Raw genomic sequence first — 23,257 nt, 5'->3', positions numbered from 1 at the left:
TATTGTGTGATAATCAAGGTGCGTTACAATTATCTAAAAATCCAATGTTTCATGAAAGGACAAAACATATAAATGTCAAGTTGCATTTTTATCCGGGAAATAATCAGTGCCAAAGAGGTTGAGGTGGAACATGTAAGTACTGATTGGAATGCACTGACATGTTGACCAAAGTGGTTTCAAGTGCAAAGTTTGATATGTGTTTGAAGCTACTGGATATTGGTGATTAAAATGATAGTTGTTGATCATAACATAAAGGTGGAGATTGTTGGAGGTGTTATGTGATGGTCAACCAAAGTCAACTGTTAGTTAAACTGTTACAATAAGGTTCATGGGTATATTCTGTCAATATGCAGAAGTTACTTTAAGAGAAAACAATATTAAGTCAAGTTGTCACATCTTGTGAACTTCAAGGGGGTAAACTGTAAAAGTTGATAAAAGGATTCTGTTACTGACTAGATGGTTCGTTAAAAGCTGTTTCTAGGGTTTTAGTTAGTTCAGTTCTTTGATTCAAATTATCTCTCAATAGTATATCATTTTCATTGATTGTTAGTTCTTTAGATTCGTTTTCTTTTCGTATTCAGAAAGCCCTAATCTTTGATTATCGGTGCTTTTGTATTCTTTCTAATTCAGTGAAAATAATAATAGAAGTTGTTCATAATTGTTCTTATCAGTTTTGTTCCAAATCCGCTTAAAATTGATAACATATATAATAGTGTATATAAAGAAAGCTGTACACATAATCCAAACCCGAGTTCCTGAAAATTTTCACAAGTCCATGCTTTTAACCCAATTTGAAAACAACGGGAATGTTGTCCGGATCAGCCTCAAAGTGCTAAACCTTTCTTGACCCAAGTCCATGCTTTAAGCCGATCTTGAATATAACAAGTTATCAAATATCAATCAGATGTTTCCTAAATCAAACAATTATTGACTTAGTTACTATTTAATAACTTAAAGCGGAAAAATAATTGTAGTGCCTTGTTATTCGTTGATATTACTAGCTTCTATCTTAAACTAGTAACATATATTTGTATTTTAGGATGGAGATAATAGACATAAGAAGTTCAAGCAGTGTAGCAAAACTAATTGGTACCATGACGACAATATCCGGAGCAATGGTGTTTACATTCTACCAAGGCCCCGCACTTTTTCATACGACTGATTCTCCCAGTTCGTCTAAACAGCTTTGTTTCTTACAACCGTCGAAATGGACATTTGGGGGTCTAATTATTGCTACAGGTGGGATCTTCGGTTGCGTATGGATAGTATTACAAGTAAGATCTTGCTCCATTACACAAAACCCTAAACTATTATTTTCCCCATAGCTTAAGTGCAACAAAATAGAACATACTTTCACATTCTTCTAATTGTGTACTTCATAATGTACCTAATGTCCTAATATTAGATGTAACATATTTCCTATGTGAATAAGTGTATTGTATTATATACAATGGTATAAGTTATAAATGTGCTAATGTGTTGTAATTAACTAGCTCTTAATCTACACATCTAGACAGCAACAGCTAGAGAGTACCCGGATCAACAAACCATTGTCTTTTTCTACAACCTCTTTGGGACAATTCAATGCATAGCTTTTTTCCCTTTCCTAGGACGAGATCGAAGCGCATGGATTCTTCAACGTGGAATTATGGTGACGGCCATTATTATAGGGGTAAGTTTAGTAAACTAAACCGGTTTTTCAAGTTAGGCAACCTCATTATTTTTAGTATGATTAGGTTTGCTATCCAAAAGGGGGTTGTGACGTAGATTGTTGCACGTTTACCTGCCACTTCATTGTAAATCGTTTGAATGTGTATATAAAGTTGATTCATTATCGAAATAGGTTAGTGATTTAGACTACTTGAAGATCTTTTTTTCTTTTAGGCAACACATCCTTTATATCTTGGTGGTGGTAGATTAACTTTTTCTATTCGCAGGGGGTTTATTCCGTTGTGGTTCGTAGAAGTATTTTAATTTGGTGTTTGTGGAAGAAAGGTCCGGTTTTCGCATCCATGTTCTTGCCTCTCTCAATCGTTTTAGGGGTGATCATGGGTGTCACATTTCTTGGCGACTCGATTTATCAAGGAAGGTAAATGGTTAATATTTCATCACGAAATTTGAACCGACGTAAATTTTCAATTATGACAATGATGAATTTTCTCATGGAAAGCTATTATACTCGTCATTCGTCAACGCCTTTCTAGTGTGTTGCTTCGTCAATAAAAGAAACGTGTTGACAACCATAGATTGTTCTTGAATTTTTGAACTTGTGTATGCAGTGTCATTGGAGCCATGATAATTGCTGTTGGATTTTACATGGTGATATGGGGCCAGACCAAAGAGAAGAAAAATATATTGGTGGTCACCGGGAATAATTTAGACATTTTAGATGAACCAAGATCATCAGACCAAACTAGCCATCTCCTTTCATCCAAAAATGAATCGGAATGTTAATTCGCTAACGAACATATCTATTTAAGGGGTGGTGGTGCAACTTGTTGCCCGCTTACTTGCCTCTCAATTGTAATTGGATCCTTTTATTGCTGTTAATTTAGGTTCAAATTGAAAACACGAGTGTAGGTGAGGTTAAGATTGTTAATAGGTCTTTAGAGTCCATTACTTGTTTCTAGGTAGTTATTTAACTATTTGTTTAATTCTACTTGTATGTGTTGTCCTATCCAAAACTGAAGGCCACGGGATCGATTAAACAAACAATAATACGTAAATAACAACAATTATAATAAACGAATCTTTGTTTTATTGATTTGTAATGAAAACGGATGGATTTACAATGACGGTGGTCGTAGGTATTTATACCCACCGACGGTTATTCCGGCAAAGTTCACGACGGTTCGTACATACGACGCAACCTTTCGTTTATTTTCTAACTAATTACAATAATATACATCAACTATTAACTAATAACACTTTGTACCCTAACTTTGTTAACTAAACTTTCTAACAAAGTTTATCTATTCTATAATAACACAACGAAATATTTAACGGAACTTTAACGAGATCGATGATTAACCAACAAAAACTACTTTCCATTATCTAAGTTGATACAACTTAGATAGTTAAACACAAATATTTGGTACCAGAGTCATAAAACCAAGTGTGAGAATTCAGTGAGCAACTAAACATAGTGGGTGGCGATGCATCAAGATTGACACAACCTTTAATCACTCTCTTTAAGGGTGAGGGATACGAACATTTACGTGTTAAATTTAAGACGACGTGTTCTTATATTAGGGATAATTAAAAATTGCATATCAGGGATCTTAGATATTTTAGTGTAATTTGATTAACTCATTATATTCGTCAAACAAGTCAGGAGGTGCGAGATGCATACTTGTTTAAGTTTCTTATGTTCTTAGTGTCAGGGGAACAAGGGGTACGTAGCGTCCCCTTGTAGGGGTCAGGGATAGCCTCTAGCTATGGCCGAGGTTGTTTCTAACCTATGAAATTTCATTAGAAATGGAATTTTTGGAATTTCGTATTTGAAATCCGTGGTCAAAATATAGCAAATTTTAATGCTACTTTATTTTTAAAAATGGAAACATGCAAAGGTAGTTTCCAAACCATACATGCAAATGCGACATATCGTCATTTTGTTCGAACTCTCTTGTTTGCGAATTCAAAAAAAAAACATATGAAATTCTTGTCTCTTCTGAGTTTTATCTGATTTAATATCCAGACGAACCACCAAATTAATTCGATTTAAAATTGGAATATCAGATTATTCAGGTGTAATTATTTACAAATCCCCAACAAGGATTCAAAAAAAAAAACATATGAAATTCTTGTCTCTTCTGAGTTTTATCTGATTTAATATCCAGACGAGCCACCAAATTAATTCGATTTAAAATTGGAATATCAGATTATTCAGGTGTAATTATTTACAAATCCCCAACAAGGATATGATTTTTGTTCAGTGACTGGACCAATGACTCTTTGTCATCTTGTTTTCTGAGATAGTTTATCCAAAGGCATATCTTTTACGGTTGTAAAACTTTAAGAAACATAGTGATGGAAAAGAGAATCCAACAAACACAAACAAAAGCAAAAGAATAATGAAGGACGAGAGAATTGACATGTTGGTGTACAATTATAGACCTCACACTATTCTTTTTCCATTCAATAATTGTCCCCATTCTTGCTCAATCAATAAATTTTTTTATCGTTCTAAACATTTGACAAATGACAAGTAATGACGTTATCAGGGTACGTAGAATATAGAAACCGGAGTTTTTTTGTCAGAAATGGGGAATTTAACAACTCACCCAATTCATGGATCCGTGAATGTCATTTGCAGAACTTCCTTCTCCATTAAAGTTCACCAACACATGTTACAAAGCACTATAGTGACTCTAATGGAGAAGAAGTGTCTGGTGTTAGTGATCTTTAATGGAGAAGGAAGTTCACTATGTCGCGTGCTATGACTGGTTTCGCGTTTAGCGTCCGGGTAATGTGATGATTTGTGTCACAACAACATTGACGTACATGGAATTGGATCTTTCAATTATTTTTGATTAATTAAGATAGTGGTGGGTTGGTTAGTATATGGTCATGTTAGTTCTCTTCTTTCGCTTGTAGACCTTTATAAGGCAATTTAGTTATGTGAATTAGATATGAAGAAAATGAATTATTGCAAGTCTGGTTTCCCAAAGTTCTATCAAGTTTCGTTTTATTTTCTTGACCATTTGATTAACTATTAGGTTCGTGTCAAATGAGTTATCCAAATGATCAAAATGTGGACCAGAAGCTAAACTGCACCACAAATAGTCTTTTCTTAGGTTGGAGATGGATTTTTTGATCACAAAACTAATTATCAAATCAAATAAGTGATTCTAGTAAAGAAATATGAAAGGGAAAAGAATTATCGTATTGTCCTTTTCAATTCGTACGTTGTCTTTAAGTAATTGATGAAACCGAGTGCCTTGTCACTTCAATTGTCCTCATGATAGAAACCAATTCATGTTAGCTCGACTTGTGAGAAACGTAAATATCAAACTTTAATTTCCTTAGGATTTTACAAATGTTTCGTTTACAAAATTAGCTGAGTTATCAGCTATATTCTATGCATAAGAATCATATATATCCACTAGGCATTTGCACTTCTATGCCTTACTTCTGGTTACTTGAAAACACTTTTGAAAATACGTAGCTATATGCTGGTGAATAACACTGACTTGATAAAAGGTTTCGTAATTCGTTATGACACAACACCAATAACGTTTGACGACTCAATGGGTCTCAGCACCATCTCATCGGAACTAAACATACGCACAAATCACTTAAAGGGCGGTTACGCACCCCGTGGACAGTTACGTGCCCACTACAGTTTTATGATTATCTGATACTATCCTGTATCAAAACGTTTTAGAGGAATTGAACCAACTCTCGCATCAGTACTTTTATGTAGATAAATATCCATTATTTTAAAAGATTATATACTTTGTAAAAAGGTACAAGTATTCACGCTAAAAAGGTTGAGCGTGTTAACCTTTTTAATTCTCTGATAATCACTTGTGATAATCTTGACACTTGATTATGTTCATTGATCTCTTATTGCCGGCAACTTAACTCGACTATTCAAGTTTGGGATGAATGAAAACAAACTCTACAATCTTTTATTTATAGTGTTAGGAAACTTAATGAGTAGGCACGAGGTGCTACTAAAATTCGACATGTGTCATTCTTTGTGATGATTCGTTTATTATGTGATGACACGTGGTGTTCCATGTTGATTACTCATTATCCACAAGTCGCTTCGTGAGTCTTTTATATTATTTTATTTAAATTACTCACTGGTCCCTCAACTTTCTAAATTGTCAAAACTGAAAATGAAAACTTTCTGAACGTTATAGACATAAATCCTTATTCTCTACACTCATGAAAAAAAAAATCGTTCTAAGAATGTCATTTTATTAGTTAAGGTATTAAATTTGTAACTAAAATTAAGTTAAAGGGTGCTACTAAAGTATCAAACAAACACGACCCTCTTAAAAAAAACTCGGAAGAGCCCACTTTCATTAAAATAATATTATCCCTCTACAAAAGATAGAAGGGTACATTTAGACACAAACTTTAACTTTACGTGTTTCTTTCTCAAAACACTTGATGGGTTAACATGTTAAAAAAGAAAGAAATTATCACATGGGTATGGTTTTCTTTTCTTTAATGGCAAACTACATTACTCATAAATCATAATCTATGTAATTTTCCTGAACTAACATCACGACCTATGTTACGAAAATCACGACTAGGCGCCCATTAACCGCTAGTCCCCATTTTACTAATTAAATTTAGACTAATCGCTCAATCAGTCGGTGATTGTGAATGGTCAAATCCGGCTAAAGTCAAGATTAATCGAACTTAATCGACTTTTTCTGATGAGGTTCCGGCCAAAATCGGCGGTATCCAGCGAGATTTCGACCAAAAATCAGCGGTTTCCTACGAGTTCCAGCAAAAACAGCGAGATTCCAGCCAATTTCAGCCAATTTTAGGACAAAAATTTTAGCCAAAATTGGCTGAAATCTCGCTGTTTTTGCTGGAATCTCGTCGGAACCGCTGATTTTGGTTGGAATCTCGCTATTGTCTGCTTACCTACCTCTCTATTGTAGTTGGATCTTGTTTTTAGTTGAATATAATGGAAAATGTGTGTGTGTTTATATAAAACTGAAAATTACATACAACAATTTGTGCTTGTATATATAAAACTGAAACTTATACATTAAAGTCTGATCCGATTAATCGTTATTCCTCACCCCACCGCCTGATTAGCTTTTAGCGATTTTTAAAACACTGATCACGACAGAGGATTAAACATGTGACCTCCCACCGAAAAGCATAAATGGGCCCACAGTTTGTGAAAATGTATTTTGCTGCAACTGTCACTGGGTCAGTAGTCCGTACTATATTATCTTTAAAACTATGGTTCATATCACCACTCACATCTTTTGGTGATGTCAAAATGTCTTCTTTTTGACTCATTTAAATCTTAAACTAATCAAATTTTTTGCAGTTCATACATGCCCTGTTAAACTCTTGGAGATCAAAGTCACTCTGTGCAGGTTCTTTATTATTATTATTATTATTATTATTATTATTATTATTATTATTATTATTATTATTATTATTATATATATATATATTTTGTTTGTATGTATCAATCTTGATGATATTTAACAAAAAAGATTATATTTTTTTCATGGGTTGTTTTTGTTTATTGATTTTGAGTTGTTTATGTAGCAATTTGATGATAAAGTTTGGATCTTGGAAAGTTGGAATTAGGATTTGATTTCTGAATCTTGAAAAGAATTAATGGTTTCAATCAGTATTCTTTTTGGGATTTTTTTAATTACAGTGGAATTTATTATTATTATCTAGAAAAGATATCACTATCTTTTTCATTCTTTTTAAGTTAGTTATTATTATTATTATTATTATCCCCATAGTGGTTAGATTCTTAGATGTGCTCAACTACACCACTTTTTGCCAATACGGCTCGCATGGGACTATACGGGCCGTATAACATCTGAGTTACGTCAGTTTGTGTAAGACGTTCTCGGTCAATGTTTCCGGTGCCTCCCTGTACGGGTCGTATAGGCAAAAAAAGTTTTAATTTTTTAGACACTTTTATAATGTGTATTGTTATCTTTATTCTGAAAGTTAGAGAGAGTTTAAATGCAGTGCCTTACGAGGATATATTTACATAAAGACTTGAAGATGAGAGTAAAGTATTGAAAGTTTGAATAATATAATAGGATAAATTGAACTTAAATTTACATAACATACTTGGCTAAGTAATTTGTAGTTATATCCCGAGAACCTTCGTTTAAGATTATATTATAACGTTTTTCTGCAAAAGTTTTATATACAGTCGTATAGCCCTATACGACCCGTATAGGTTTTATGGTGTACCAACTACTATACGAGCAAGTAAATACCTATGCCGGTCGTATAGGTTGTAAAAAGCTGTTTTTTCCCCTCCGTCCACTTGTCAGTCATGCGTAGCCTATACGGCCCGTATAGGCCTATACAGTCGTATAGGCATGTCCAGTCAGCATGGGGGTGGTGTATGAAGATCACATCCCCTAAAGAAACGCCACAAGAACATTATTCATACCAAACTAATTTGTCATACGGGCCGTATAGTTATATGAAATGCCTAAACTTGTCATATGGGTCGTATGCAAGGCGAAAAATAGTCATATGTGACACAAAAATGATTGATTTGCCATGGACAAAGTCATATGGCTCGTGTGACAGGCTCTGGTGTGCACTAGTTAGACTTGATTTGACATCATACGATCTGCTGCATGATGTGACAGATACACTGGTGTATAGATTTGTTTGCACTAATATGTTTCAAAAACCATACCTAATTGATTATCGTGTATGCTTTTTAACAAATCTAATGTCTTGCATTCGTGGGTTTTTATTAAAAATATTTTGTAACAGTTTAAATTGGAAAAATGGGAGTGGGTATGAACTCTTTTTTAGAAAAAGTTTTGCCATTTGCTGCAATGATGGTGGTAGAATGTGGTGAAGTTGGGATGATTACATTAGGCAAAGCCGCCATGAACAACGGGCTAAGCAATCTCGTGTATGTCGTTTACTATAACGCCCTTGGCACCGTTCTTCTTCTTCCTAATTTCATCATTCACAGTTACAGGTTCATCATCTATAAACATTATCATAGTTTACAACTTTAGTCCATACACGCAACATATTAAGTACTTTGTCATTATCGGTTTTTTGCAGAGGTAATCGACCCGCTCTCACTTTATCTGTTCTTTCTAAACTCTTTGGCCTTGGGCTTTTAGGGTAAGTTATTACTTTTTTAGTAGATATATATGTAGATAACAAACATTGTTATTATGCTGCATTAGTGTATTATATTCATATATTAGGTGTGCAGGATTTGTGTTTTGCAGGTATGCGCATATGCCGGTATCAACTATAGTTCTCCGACTTTAGCTGCTTCGTTGGGAAACTTGATTCCGGCTTTTACGTTTCTGTTTGCTATCATCTTTAGGTAAATATTTATTTTTATTTTTAGACACTTATTCTAGGACCGAAGAACGCTAGATAATTTAGGGTAGGCTTGTAAACGAACCGAACAAACATGAATGGTGCGTGTTTGTGTTTGTTCGTTTAACTTTATCCGAACAAACGATCAAACAAGAACAAGTTTTCTTGTTCGTTCTTCTTTGTGTTTGTTTGTTTAGAAAATGAACTTGTGCGTGTTCGTTTATATCCTTTTGTTAAAAGTATAAACGAGTGGTTCACAAACGTAAACGAACGGACATAGCTGAACCTAGATGAACGAATATAAACAATGTGTTGGGCCTAAAAAGTTATAAAACTAGACTAGATTGTAATGGCAAAGCCAAAAAAGATAAATTTAAATGAATATATTAACGAACGTAAACTGACGAATTTAAACAACGGTAAACTAACGAACATAAATGAACGCAAACGAACGAACATAAACAAATTTAAACAAACGAACGTAAATGAACGTTCACAAATATACATGAATGAACGAGACGTGTTAATGTTCGTTCATTTAACTAAATGTACAAAATTATTTGTTCACGGACTGTTCGATGAACGTTTAGTTCACTTACAGGTCTAATTTAGGCGAAAGTTAATGTATTTAATAATCTTTCCACAATGAGTCTTTTACAAAGGACAATATTATCTGACTGATTTTTATACATTTAGGATTGAGAAGTTTGACATAAGAAAGTCAACAAGTCAAGCAAAAGCATTAGGAACTATTATAGCTATAACCGGAGCATTCGTGATGACTCTTTATCAAGGTCCAACTCTATTCACTAGGATTCTTGACCATGATTTAAACAAGAATTTACTTTCATCACCGCAGTCGAATTGGATACTCGGGGGTTTGCTTATTACAATCACTTGCATTTGCTCTTCATCATGGAATGTTTTTCAGGTAATGTTTTTATTCATTTGTGATCACCTTTTGAAAAAGAAAAATAATAAATAAAATCTTACTGTTTCTCTTATCCAGACAGCAACGGTTAAGGAGTATCCGGATAAAGTTACAGTCGTTTTCATGTTTTGCTTATTCGGGACGGTTCAATGTGCAATTTTTACCCTCCTTTATGAACGGAATATAGACGTCTGGATATTGGATGATCGCACAGAGTGGGTATCCATTGTTTTTGCGGTAAGCAAACCATGAACTTACAAAGAGCTGGCTCGTGAGCCTAAACGAGCCTATTATTTGTATTTTTTTTTATTAAATGTATATATCTGTAATAATTATTATAACATTATATATAAAACTATGTTAAACATAACTAAATGCTATGAATTATGTAGTATATAAATATAATTTAAAATATATGTAAAATATAACTATAAATCTCTAGATATATCATATATAACAACAAGCCAAGCTCGAGCTAGCTTGCGAGCATAAACGAGCCTATTATTTGTATAATTTTTATTAAATATCTTAAATATATATATTCGTATAATAATTATTAGAATATATATATAACTAAAAATGTATATTATGTTATATATAAAAGCTATAATAATTAAAATATATAAACAATAATTATAAATCTATTGATATCAATTAATAAATGACAAACGAGCCAAACTTGAGCTGGCTCGTGAGCCTAAACAAGTCTATTAAGTATTGTGTGTATAATATATATTAAATTTATTCGACGTATATTTATACAATTACTATCATATATGAAACTATGTTAAAAATAACTAAATAATATATATTATGTTATGTATAAATGTTATAACTAAATAATATATAAAAAAAATAATTATAAATGTATATATGTTAATTAATAAATAACAAACCAGCAGAGCTCCAGCTTGAAAAACTACTCACGAGTTGAGCTCGAGCTCTCAAAGTTAAACAAGCCTAGTCGGGCTTAGCCTGGCTCGTCTCGCTTGCATCTCTAAATGTGATTATTGCAAAATTTTATAATCGAAAAATAAAAAAATTGATTAAAGTTAAGTTCATATTTTTTTCTCAAAAATTATTTAACATTCAACTACATTATAGGCAGTATTTGGTACAGCGGTCCGCAACAGTCTTATAACATGGTGTCTAAGCAAAAAAGGCCCGGTTTTCGTCTCCATGTTCAAACCGATCTCAATGGTGATTGCAGTAATCATGGGTATCTTGTTTCTTGGTGATGTTCTTCATTTAGGCAGGTAAACTATAAAGTTTAATTCTTTGTAAAAATATTAAATGCTTTGACTTAATGAACGTTGACCAAGATTCGATCTTGACTTTATTACAGTGTGATCGGAGCGGTAATAATCGCTCTAGGAGTTTATACAGTTTTATATGGGCAATCCAAAGACAGTAATTTGATGATAAGCGATGTTTCGAGACTCAAATCGTTAACCGAAAACACCCCTTTGCTTCAAAAGTGAATTCGAGTCAAGATTTTGGTCAAACTACCTTCTTCATATATTTATACGTTCCCAGAAATAAACCCTTAAAATATATTTATGTATCCAGAAGTTTAAATCTGTGTATTAATTGATTTGTAAAGAAAAAGATTGCTATTATTTTAGGAACGGAGTGCGTCTGTCTAAGAACGGATGTGTACATTTTTTTTTTCTAAGCCGAATCATTTTAACCCGGGGTGGGGCTGGGGTGCGGTGTGCAAAAAATCCAAAAACTGAACCGTGTCCATAACCAAAAAAAATAACTGAATTGTGAATTTGGTTTTCAGCTCAGTTCTTAATCGTATCTGAATTCATAAATCGGTTTTCGGTTATGATATCATATATACATTTTTTTTTGAATTTGGATAGTTCGGTTTAATCAATTTTAACCGAATAAGTATGTTTTTTTTTTGTTATTATGCCTGGCATTTGTGAATTTGGATTGATTCGTTTTTCAGTTAGCGACAAAAACTTTTCAAATTTGAATAAACTGATCCAAACTTGCTAGATAACCGATATCTGAACCGATGAACACCCCTAGCTCACGTAGCAAAAAAAAGGCGTCAGGGTGGGTTGGACTGCAAGTTCGAAATTAAATGAGGCAGCTTAGCTAGGCTTGAGCTTGATTTGAAGTTAAACGAGCCTAAGACTAAGCCAACAAGCCAAGCCAAGACCCGAGTCGAACTTGGGACGAGTTTGACTCGGTTACAAAAATGAATCAGCTCAATTCTGGATGTTTCAAATCAAATTATTTTAGCTAATTTATTCAAAATTATATCAACTGAGCCGCAAGCTTTTTGAACATGTCTATATACACCATTTCATAGTACTTTGAAGGTTACCCCACAAATCTCATCATCATTGAATATATATATTTTTTTAAAAAAAATCACAATTCTTTTCCAACAATGTCTATCAATATCAATCAAAAAAGAAAAGACCTTTTCTAAGTTGGCCCAATTGCTCAATCTAATTCTTTCACATGGGTTACCAGTGAGGGAATAAATTAGTTTATTTAAAAAAAATGTGTTGATGAAAAAATATATTTTTTTTAATTATTCATTTATTTTTATTACATGGTTTGTTGTTCTAATTACTCTAAATATAAAGATATCAAGTAAAAACACTTTTCTTTAGTTATCTACCACTATAAAAAAAACACATGTAGTAAAAATCTAATATATAACAAAGTTATTAATAGGTTTTAGAAATTATGAGATGTATGCAAACTATATACTCTAAAAGATCGAGAAGTTGCTTCTGACATATCTCAGTTCTAGTGAAAACATGCATAAAAAAATAATATTAAAATATATTGTGCTAAGGTGCTAGTGATGATTAGTCGGTTACAAATCATAAAAGTACCACTAATAAATAAAATGTCATGAAGGAGTTAGAAATTGTACTACTTGTAACATTAGAAAAACAACATATAGACGTATATACTGAAAAACAGTAACAAGCAGAGTCCGACAAAATGTAACATCCTCTACGTCTTCACGAATTTCTATCACAATAAAACAAACAAGTTAACTAGACAAAATAATTTTGTTACAAACAACCAAATTGAAATTATTATATATAATAATTTAGAACTTTGGTACCGCAAATCTCTCATTAGGCCACTTTGCGGCATGGTACATGGTATTTTGTTTTTTTAGTTCAAATTAGTAACGTACGTAACAAAATCGGTCAAAATCAATTTTTTTGTTTTAGTTATGGTATCGTAAGTTCGTAACGAACGTGACGGAAACCGACCGGATTCGCGTAAACTAACACCGGTTTGTTTTAGTTCTAGTACCGTAACGAAAACCAACCGAATGCTGATTTTTTTAGTTCCGGTATCTTAACGAACATAGTGGAAACCGACAAATTCGCGTAGACTGATTGTCTCAACGCCCATAAACGATAACGGTTGGGTTTTACCGCCACCCGAATTTTACCAACATGCCCCACGTATAATACCAGTTAATAATAATCGAGTGGCATCTTTACCAACATTAATTCCATTGTCATTTTCCAACGTATTTCCCATTAACAACTATTTGTTGTATCTTACGTAAGCTATGGCTTTATATGTTCTTTCTTTTCAAAAGTAACTAACCACTACTCATTGTCAAGTGTCAACTAGTGTACCATTGTCTCTTGTGAAACATGACCAGCAACCAAAGATACTCATGCTACAAAGATGCTTACCAATTCGCGGTCATGGTCGCTGTGGAATTCGCCTACACTGGAGTCAGCACCTTGTACAAAGCCGCCACTCTCCGAGGAATGAGTTACCATGTTTTTTTCGCTTACTCCAACGTCGTCGCCGTCCTAATTCTTTTTCCCGCGCCTTTCTTCTCCAACAGGTATTCATTTACTCGTCAACTAACACGGGGTGTGTGAGTCGGACCCTTGGCTGAGTCCTGTAAAATTTTTAGTTAGCTGTTAGCTATTATGGGATTTGATTTTGGCAACTTGGATTTAAATAATCTCATCTTTTCAGTATTGAGAAATAATAACCTTACCTCAATTATTTCACACCGATATTCCCACATTTCTCATTTTTTTTCTGGTTTGTAGTCCCCATTAAAAATAGGTAACAACGTTAGTATGATTAGGGGTGTGCAAGAAACCGAAAAAACCGATCCGAAACCAAAAAACCGTAAAATCCAAACACACAAAACCGAACCGAAACAAAAGCCGAAGGTTTGGTTTTATGTTTTTGTAAAAACCGCACTAACGATTCGGTTTTGGTTTTGCATGTAAAAAACTGAAATAACCGAACCGAATTCCTAAATTTTGTTTTTTTATATTTTATATTAAGTAATTATAAAAATTTAATAAATATGTAACTCTAATATTTTCGATCAAATGTATAACAATCTATTATTTTTAAAATTAACAAAATTATTTATACCTAAATTCATTATTTTTTGCCAACTTTTTTTTTCCGGCCTAAAGTTTTCAAGCTCAAATGGCAAAAACCAAAAAAAAACCGAAACCGAACCAAAACCAAAACAAAAACCGTTACCGAACGGTTTCAAAAACTCCAAAAATCAAAGTTTTGGTTTTAGCCAAAAACCACACCGAACCGCACCACGCACACCCCTAAGTATGATGCTGACGTGGCTTTCTTTATTTCCGTTTTTATCTTTAGCCATGTGCACTGTTATAATGTCAATCTTCGTTCAGAAAAATACCCTATATATTTTGTTACTCCTTAGGGCTACTGGCCTATATATTTCTGCTCATCAAAAGTATTTAAATCCTTAAAGACGGTCATGTCAATAAATATAGTAAGAATGTTTTTTTTAATTATTTTCTTAACAATGATCAGATCAGGGGTGCTTCCACCTATGAATATCTCGCTCGTTAGCAAAATCATTCTTCTAGGGATCATCGGGTAATGTTTTTTGTTAACGAATCTTACAATAATATGAAAACTACTATATAACTTTTAAGCATTTGATAATCAGGTTTACCTCACAAACGATGGGATATACCGGAATTATTTGCAGTTCGCCAATGCTGGCTTCCGCCATCAGCACTCCTACACCGGCTTTTACTTTTATCCTTGCCGTCATTTTCAGGTTCGATTTTATTTTTTTGTACTCGCCTTAAAATGTGACATGTTTTTGTACTTGTAATTCTAGACTGATAAAAAGTTAATAATGGAATGAAAAAAAAAGGATGGAGACGCAATCTTTTTCGAATAAAAGTTGTCGTGCAAAGTTAGTAGGCACAATTTTTCGGTGATAGGTGCCTTTATTGTGACACTTTACAAGGGACCTAAGGTTATATGGAGTCTATGGTCTTCTTCGTCTAATTCGCTATCGTTTTCTCTTGGTGCTTCACAACCAAATTGGGCTCTCGGTAGCCTTTTTTTAACCGCACAGTTCATCTTGGTCCCGGTGTGGTACATTATCCAGGTATTCGGGTTCATTACCTAAAACTTATAAGTTTCTAAAGCCTTAAAAAGCCTATTTTTAGCTAATCTCGTACCCAAATACCAATACTCGTTAAAAGTTAAAATATAACACGCAGACACAAATCATGAAGGAGTATCCAGCGGAGTTAAAAGTGGTGTTCTTTTACACCTTAGTAGTGAGCCTTTTGGCTGCAATTTTTGGGGCATTTACGGAACCAGGTTCAAGTGCTTGGAGGATCAAACCCGATATAGCCTTAGCTTCGATTTTGTGTTCGGTAAGTGCCCTAACGAAGGCGATTTCCATAGTTTTGTAATCAATTTTTGTAGTGTCTAAAGTCTAAACAGGTTTTTTTCGTAATTATTATGTCTTGAATCTTGTAGGGTGTGTTTGCTTCATGCATAAACAACATTGTCCACTCGTGGGCATTGCTTGTGAAAGGACCATTATTTGTGGCCATGTTTAAACCGTTATCAATTGTTATAGCAGTTGTCATGGGTGTTATGTTCCTCGGGGACGACCTTTATCTTGGAAGGTATTATGAACTTTTAGTAAATCAACTAATAATGATCAAACTTAATGTTGATTAATTGTATGTTTATACATTTAGTGTGATTGGGGCAACGAAACGATTGGGTTCTACACGGTTATGTGGGGCAAAACAAAAGAGGATGCGATAAAAGATGAAGTTATGAACTCGGATTCATCTTTAATGCCAAGATCGTCGTTGTTACAATATTACAAAGATGCGGATGATGTGGATGTGGAGAGAAGTTAAAACAAAATTCCGCAATATGATTTTTAGGTTAAAACTTAAAATGTTATTGTTGTATATAGTAATGATTTTGAAGTTACATTTTTTTTTTTTTTGCTTTCTGTTGAAAAACATATAAGTGTACAAAAATTTTAAATTTTTATGTAAGAGCCTATATGATTTACAATAATGTATGCCAAATGGGCTTGCATGGGCTCATATGTTTTCAAAAGATGTGTACATCACTGACAATCTGACATAAGCTTCTTTCTTGCTTTACTTTGTTCACAAGTTCTTAAAAACAAAGTTGTTGATTCATTATCAAATTCAAGTTCATGAGGTGGTATACATGTAGCATTCACTTAAAAAGAAGCCTTTCGTGTTGAAGCGATAATGATTGTCACTTGTTGGTTAATATGGAGAACTAGGGACGATATTATTTTTAAAAAGAAGCTTTTCATGTTGAATAACATGGTTAACGAAATTAAATCTACCTCATTTTTTTTTGGGTATATTGCCATTTCTTTTTTATTTTTGTTTTATGTTTGAGTTTCTTGCTTTTTGTGAGTTGCCATTTATTTTACTATAAAATTTGGCGTTTCAAAAAAAATGTAGCATTCAATTTAGGTATTATTTATTCAAGATTTAAAAATAAAAAAACGCTTATCGAGAAACAGTAACAGTTAGCAATAATCGATATCGAATGATTGTAGTGTCGTAAATTACTTAAGTGTTCTTAGCTTGTTCCCTATAAATATGTGAGTAAGTTTTGTAAATTATATGGTATGGTTATTAGTGATTATGTGTAGAGGAGAAAGGAAATGTAACATGAAAAGGTTAAATTTGGGTTTACATAGTATAATTTGTTAATATAATATTTTTGGATGATGGTTATGAGTAGAAGAGAGAGAAAAAAATAATGATAAAAGTATAAAAATATTATTTAATTGACAGAGAGAAAAAAAATGTGATGATTAATATGTAATTATATTGGATAGGGAATGGACCGGGAGCCTGGGAATGCTTTAATGATCGAAATTCAGATTTAGTTATAAAAACGAGTGCTGCCATTGATGTTGAATGCTTGATCGGCAGTCGCTGAGGGCCTTGCCTAAGTCTGTTTAATCAGCTGATCAACGAGTTTGACCTCGTGTCCTCTGATGGTTTAAATTTCGGTTAATGGTAATCGTCACTAATAAGAATTTAGTATTAAGGTAATTTGGTTAAATGTTTAATGTGCTAATTTTCTCCTAGGTTTTAATTTAGAAAAATAGTGGGTCTAGAAAAAAAAAAGATGTGTCTTTAATAATTTAAAAGTTGAAATGTTATGCTCTACACAAAAAGCATACAAGTAACTAATTAACTCTTTCCAAATGGCATATATAGTTATATACAACATTTCATTATCAAATGTATGTCCCACAAGGAAATAATTGTCACACTTTACTCATAATAATTAACCTTTCAATGCCATATTTATAAGACAACAACCACTACATTACATTACACACCAATCATATACAACTTTTTTATAGCAACATAACATAACACACTCCATTACATATGATCCGAGACTACTGTTACCGAGATGTCCTGCCATTCGTGGCCATGGTCACCATGGAATGTGTCAACGTTGGACTCAACACATTGTACAAAGCCGCCACTCTCCGAGGAATGAATTACCATGTTTTTGTTGTTTATTCCTTTGCGGTCGCTGCCTTTGTCCTACTTCCAGCACCCTTCTTTGCCAACAGGTATATATTCACTCTTGTTCTCCTGGTTGCTTTTTTTTAGAACGACGACATTTTTGTGTGTTAGAGAGCTCCGTTGTCCCACTTTGGCCTGACTACCTGGGCTCACGTTGCCTTCAGAATTTAGCTTGGGCGTTCCCCTGGGAAATCATACTGCGTCGTTGTGACGCCACAAGAGCAGAAATTTCTGGTGTAACACATAGTTGACTAAAACCTGGGTGGGCTGTGTGGTTTTTTGTTTAGATTTAGTGACCAATGTAGTTTTTTTTTTTTTTTTTTTGTGACAAAAAACAGATCACGGGTGCTTCCTCGAATGAACATCTCAATTGTTAGCAAACTTGGCCTTCTGGGGATTATCGGGTAATGTTTTATGTTGAAAATTTTTTAAGTCCAGTTAATAATACGAAATAATGATTAATTAGGTTGTCGCGATCATCAGGTGTTCGTCACGAATGATAGGATGTATTGGAATTATTTACAGTTCGCCAACGTTGTCTTCCGCCATCAGCAATCTCGTTCCTGCTATTACATTTATCCTCGCCATCATTTTTAGGTAGGCTCCATACTTAAAACAAATATTTAAATTTGCCATTTTTCTAGCTCAGTTGCTTAGTTATAGTTACTAGCTTAAACAAGCTCGAGCTCAAGTCAAGTCATAAGCTTGAGCCTAAGCTAATGCTTCACTAGCTTTTTTAAACGACATTATTAAAAAGATCACATAATAACTAATGGGTTTTTATCTTTTAGTACGAGTATAATATTCTATACAAAAACTTAAAAAGCGATTGGATTATTTATATATTGTGTATATGTTTTATAGGTTGATCATTATGTTTTTCAACTGAGTTTTTCTATACGTTGTGTTATAATTTGTCTTTTTCAACTAAGTTTTAAAATGGGTCTAGTTTGAGCTCTCGTAAGTTAAAATACAAGTACAGACATCAAAATGTATGCAAGAAGTAAACAATTCTTACTTCAAATAAGGACAAATATATCAATATGAGACTGGAATAAAAACTGTCACTCTTATTTTTATTACTTTATGTGACAATATTGCTTATCTAGCATTTACTTTGTTTCGTTTTCTATGGCAAAAACAGGATGGAGACTTTATCTTTATCAAATAAAAGTTTTCAGCCAAAATTAGTGGGCACAATTGTATCCGTGACCGGTGCACTAATGGTCACACTTTACAAAGGACCCAAGCTTATTTCGGGTTTATGGTCTTCGCAATCTAACTCGCTGTTGGTTTCCCTCGGCTCCTCACAATCAAATTGGGCTCTAGGTGGTCTTTTTCTAACCGTCGACTACACCTTGCTCCCCTTGTGGTATATAGTGCTGGTATAGTTTCAACCACTTGACCGGGTATATATAGCGGGTTTTGGTGATACCCATTAATTTATAATTAATTACAAGCTGCTAACTACGTGAATTATTAAATTCACCCCAAAAACCGACTTGAATTATTAAATATCTTGTACATGTATCCGGGTTTACTTGAAACATGCATATTCTCTTGATTAGTAAAATAATAATTTACTAATTCATTATTTTTTTTATTTCTAATTTCATCTTGTAATAAAATTATCAAAAAAATAAAAAATAAAAATAATAAAAAAAATCGTATCTGTACTTCTAATGAGTAAATGCTAACAAACTAACATGTATACCTAATAGTTACGGGTATATACCCAACACCAATATGTACTCATCTGCGTATGAGACATAGTTTTCAAATCGGGTATGAGACCACAATTAACAATACATAGATGTAAGTAAGTCGTTAAAAGTTAAATATAACGTGCAGACACAAATCATGAAGGAGTACCCGGCAGAACTAGCAGTGGTATTCTTTTATGACTTGATATCGAGCCTTTTGGCTGCAATTGTGGGGGCTTTTACCGAACCAGATTCAAGTGCTTGGAGGATCAAGCCCGATATAGCCTTAGTCTCGATTTTCTGTTCAGTGAGTGCTAAAATAAAGCCGGTTTTAACAGTTTTTAATCGATTTCGTGACGTCTAAACTAGTTTTTTGAGTTTCTTGAGTCTTGCAGGGTGTGCTTGGTTCATGCTTGAACCTCAGTGTCCACACGTGGGCATTGCGCTTGAAAGGGCCGTTATTCGTGGCCATGTTTAAACCGTTATCGATTGCTATAGCAGCTGTCATGGGCGTTATGTTCCTTGGGGACAACCTTTATCTTGGAAGGTATTATGAACTATTGTGTTATGAACAAGTAACCAATGTGTGTGCCTTAACTTATATATTAATATATATATATATATTCAGTGTGATTGGAGCATTGATAATATCGATTGGGTTCTACACAATGATGTGGGGCAAAGCTAAAGAGGCCGCGATAGACGATGAAGTTATGAACTCGGATTCATCTTTGACGTCAAGATCACCATTGTTAAAATATTACAAGGATGAGGATGATAAGGATGTGGAGAGAACATAGAAACAAAACTCATCAATATGATGTTGTAAGTTGTAACATCCTTATTTTTTTAAATAAAATGTAATGTTAAATATGTTAGTGGTTTAATTATTGATGAATTTGAGATGATGTTTATGGATTAAATAAACAAAAATGAGAAGTAAAAGGAGGGGGGGGGGGGTTGTTTATTATGTAATTATCAAAAGATAAGATGGGATAAACCTTATATCATTCAGGCCATGATGTGTGTAAAGTGTGCAATTAGATGTTAATCAAGTTTTGATTTTATATAGGGTACCAGATAAACCTTGATTTGAAACAAATAAAACTATACATGAACGGCAAGTTTACCGATCACAATGTAGAAAACAAGTAAGACCATATCTCCAACTGTTGGACACTATGGCAACTCTCGACTCTAACCTCTATTGATTACTAGCCTTAAGTGAAATAAACACCTTAAGTTAAATAAACACCTAGGCAAGGAATCTGGAATCCTACTAGGTAACTCTCGAAGTTGAATCTATGACTAGCAACCGGTTTCTAAAAATATGACATTGAGGAATAACTAAGGCACACTAGATCACCTCCTGGTTTCACTAACTATACCTAAAAACCCTAAACACCATGTAAAGTTCAACGGTTTAACGATTTAGTTTACCTCCTAGTCTCACCTCACCTAACTATGCTAAGGTACCCAAAGACTAAATTACCTCTTGATCTCTCTAATCACAATATCACTACCCAAACCCGCAAAAGACCAAAACATACAAACATACGACACGTAATTACCTCCCGATCTCAAAAATGTCAGAATACTAGGTATCTTTAAACTCTCAATCACTATTCCAATAGAATATGTCGGCAACATGCCACAAACTAGTTACAAACATACACTAAACAACCTAACATGATAACATCCATCTATCAATGAAAGACTTTCAACAAAATACATATGAAATTAAATTGATCAAAAATTAACACCAAATATGCACATGCATCATAATTAACCAAAAGCAATAAGAACTTTAACAAAGCATGAACCAATCAACAAATAATCCAAAACCGAAAATTAAACACTACGAAGTATTCATCCAAACCAAGGTACTTTTAAACGTTTAGCTATTCGTAAAAGAATTAAAAGATAAATAAGCAACTAGCCTGCCTGCCTGCTAATTGCTTAAAATTAATTCACCTGGTTGAACTTGCATATAATTAATTTTGATTTTTGTTTTAAAAACAAAAAAACAAATAGTAGCATAGGTGTTATTATAAAAGAGTTAAAAAAAAATAATCCACGCAATTCACTCATTATTTAGTGAATAATATTGGAGTAGCCGATAATTTAAGTAGCATATGTACAAACTTTCATTGTCAAAAGCATACGTCCCATACTCCCACTACCAACCAGTTGACATTATCTTAGGTACGGGTGAGCAATTTAACCATCAAAACCGTTAACCGAACCATAACCGTCATAACCGAACCGATTTTAACCGATAACCGTCATAACCGGTGGGTCGGTTTTAATGAAGTTTTGAAAACCGCCAAATGCGGGTTGGTTGTGGTTATAGATACTTCCAAACCCGCCATAACCGAACCGACCCATTTATTTAACCAACAATATGTTTGAGATTTATTTTCAACAAACATATTGTCGGATTATACCATTTTGATGTGTACGGTTAAACTTTTGTTATCAAATTAACTTAAATTTCATTGTTAGATTATATTATGCTATTTTTTCAACATTTGATATTAATATTATGGATTATATATTTTGTTGAATTATGTCAGGTCATTTTTTCTATTATTTGCTATCAAACTTTTAGGCTCAATTAAATTGTTTTAGTTACGGTTAACCGAACCATAACCAACTCGCTTTAACCATCAAAACCGATTAACCGAAACCGCCATAACGGATCGATTATGGTTACGGTTATCCATTAACCGACATGTCGGTTATGGTTATGGGTTTGGCTCAAAACCGCTCCAAACCGACCTATGCACACCCCTAATCTTAGGTAATCTTTAAATGTTCTTCTTTAAAAGGTAACCGGCCACTACACACTAATTTTATGCTCTCTTATCTTCACATAGCAACATAACACAAGAGATCTAGTCCTTCAAACATGGCCGGCGATCGAAGATACTTCTTTTATCGAGATGTGCTACTACTCGTCGCCATGATCACCATCGAATGCACCAATGTTGGACTCAACACCTTGTACAAAGCGGCCACACTCTAAGGAATGAGTCACCATGTTTATGTTGTGTACTCATATGCTTTCGGCGCCTTCCTTCTCCTTCCAGCGCCCTTCGTCTCTAACAAGTATTGAGTTTTAGACGTAATGGATATTCAAAAGCACAAAAATTGTAATATAGTTTATCCTTATTTATTTATTTATTTTTTTTTCTGATGGAAAATAGATTGCGAGTGCTTCCTCCTATGAATATCTCGATCATTAGCAAAATCGGCCTTATGGGGGTTATCGGGGAACGTTTTTTATTTATTTATTTTTAATTCGGCTGATTATTTTGTATCGAGTAATAATAAACGATTAATATAAGTTGTGGTAATCAGGTGTGCATCACAAATCATGGGGTATACCGGAATTATTTACAGTTCACCAACTTTGGCTTCGGCGATCAGCAATCTTCTTCCTGCTTTTACCTTCATCCTTGCAATCATTTTTAGGTTCGCTTCTACTTAAGACAAAAATTTAAATTTAGTATGTATTGTCATAGTTTAGAGCATTATTGTCTGAATCTCTTTATCTCCATCTTTATAATTAGCTTAAAAACACCGTTTTCACTAAGCCTTGTTTATTTTTTTAAAAACCCTTCACATCGATTCTCCATCTTTATCCCCATTGTACTCACTAGGGGTAAGCAACTTAACTGCCATAACCGTTTAACCGAACCATAACC

At 33.6% G+C, this 23,257-nt stretch overlaps 2 protein-coding genes, 1 long non-coding RNA gene and 1 pseudogene across 5 annotated transcripts; all 4 read left to right on the top strand.

Moving 5' to 3' along the window:
* Window positions 1–723: 723 nt before the first annotated feature.
* On the top strand, window positions 724–2,680 carry LOC143550135 (WAT1-related protein At5g40240-like). Its single transcript, XM_077040842.1, has 4 exons — window positions 724–1,274; window positions 1,514–1,672; window positions 1,938–2,089; window positions 2,280–2,680. Exons 1-4 carry the CDS (start codon window positions 1,041–1,043, stop codon window positions 2,452–2,454), a joined length of 720 nt encoding a protein of 239 aa, XP_076896957.1. The 5' UTR covers window positions 724–1,040; the 3' UTR covers window positions 2,455–2,680.
* Window positions 2,681–8,446: 5,766 nt separating this feature from the next.
* On the top strand, window positions 8,447–20,402 carry LOC143550148 (WAT1-related protein At3g28050-like). 2 transcript variants are annotated; one of them, XM_077040852.1, is made up of 7 exons: window positions 8,447–8,680; window positions 8,770–8,832; window positions 8,927–9,043; window positions 9,736–9,970; window positions 10,049–10,207; window positions 11,075–11,226; window positions 20,176–20,402. In XM_077040852.1, the coding sequence occupies exons 1-7, from the start codon at window positions 8,481–8,483 to the stop codon at window positions 20,345–20,347; spliced, it is 1,098 nt and encodes a 365-aa protein (XP_076896967.1). In that variant the 5' UTR covers window positions 8,447–8,480; the 3' UTR covers window positions 20,348–20,402. The 2 variants fall into 2 exon arrangements, with proteins under 2 accessions (XP_076896967.1, XP_076896968.1); XM_077040853.1 differs by lacking the exon at window positions 20,176–20,402 and adding an exon at window positions 11,316–11,610.
* LOC143550147 (WAT1-related protein At3g28050-like) lies at window positions 13,624–16,247 on the top strand (annotated as a pseudogene). The gene is made up of 7 exons (XR_013138275.1): window positions 13,624–13,823; window positions 14,795–14,860; window positions 14,934–15,047; window positions 15,147–15,386; window positions 15,502–15,660; window positions 15,767–15,918; window positions 15,994–16,247. The product of XR_013138275.1 is annotated as a WAT1-related protein At3g28050-like (transcript).
* Window positions 20,403–21,618: 1,216 nt separating the features above from the next.
* Window positions 21,619–22,823, top strand: LOC143550151 (uncharacterized). Its single transcript, XR_013138276.1, has 3 exons — window positions 21,619–21,752; window positions 22,351–22,658; window positions 22,757–22,823. It is a non-coding gene; the product is annotated as an uncharacterized LOC143550151 (long non-coding RNA).
* Window positions 22,824–23,257: the final 434 nt, after the last annotated feature.

The sequence above is a fragment of the Bidens hawaiensis genome, unplaced genomic scaffold (assembly GCF_021521415.1).
Source record: "Bidens hawaiensis isolate Kalapana, Puna unplaced genomic scaffold, B.hawaiensis_p1.1 tig00015926_1, whole genome shotgun sequence".
Classification (NCBI taxonomy): Eukaryota; Viridiplantae; Streptophyta; class Magnoliopsida; order Asterales; family Asteraceae; genus Bidens; species Bidens hawaiensis.
Note: the sequence above shows the minus strand (reverse complement) of the source record. Positions and strands in the feature narration are given on the sequence as shown.

What these genes read in the sequence shown, in the direction of transcription:
- LOC143550148 (XM_077040852.1), top strand. Translation starts at nt 8,481, where the DNA reads ATGGGAGTGGGTATGAACTCTTTTTTAGAAAAAGTTTTGCCATTTGCT. An exon ending in CTGTTTGCTATCATCTTTAG is followed by an intron (nt 9,044 to 9,735) that starts GTAAATATTTAT and finishes TTATACATTTAG; the next exon opens with GATTGAGAAGTTTGACATAA. An exon ending in GGGTATCCATTGTTTTTGCG is followed by an intron (nt 10,208 to 11,074) that starts GTAAGCAAACCA and finishes ACTACATTATAG; the next exon opens with GCAGTATTTGGTACAGCGGT.
- LOC143550135 (XM_077040842.1), top strand. Translation starts at nt 1,041, where the DNA reads ATGGAGATAATAGACATAAGAAGTTCAAGCAGTGTAGCAAAACTAATT. An exon ending in TGACGGCCATTATTATAGGG is followed by an intron (nt 1,673 to 1,937) that starts GTAAGTTTAGTA and finishes TTCTATTCGCAG; the next exon opens with GGGGTTTATTCCGTTGTGGT. An exon ending in GACTCGATTTATCAAGGAAG is followed by an intron (nt 2,090 to 2,279) that starts GTAAATGGTTAA and finishes TTGTGTATGCAG; the next exon opens with TGTCATTGGAGCCATGATAA.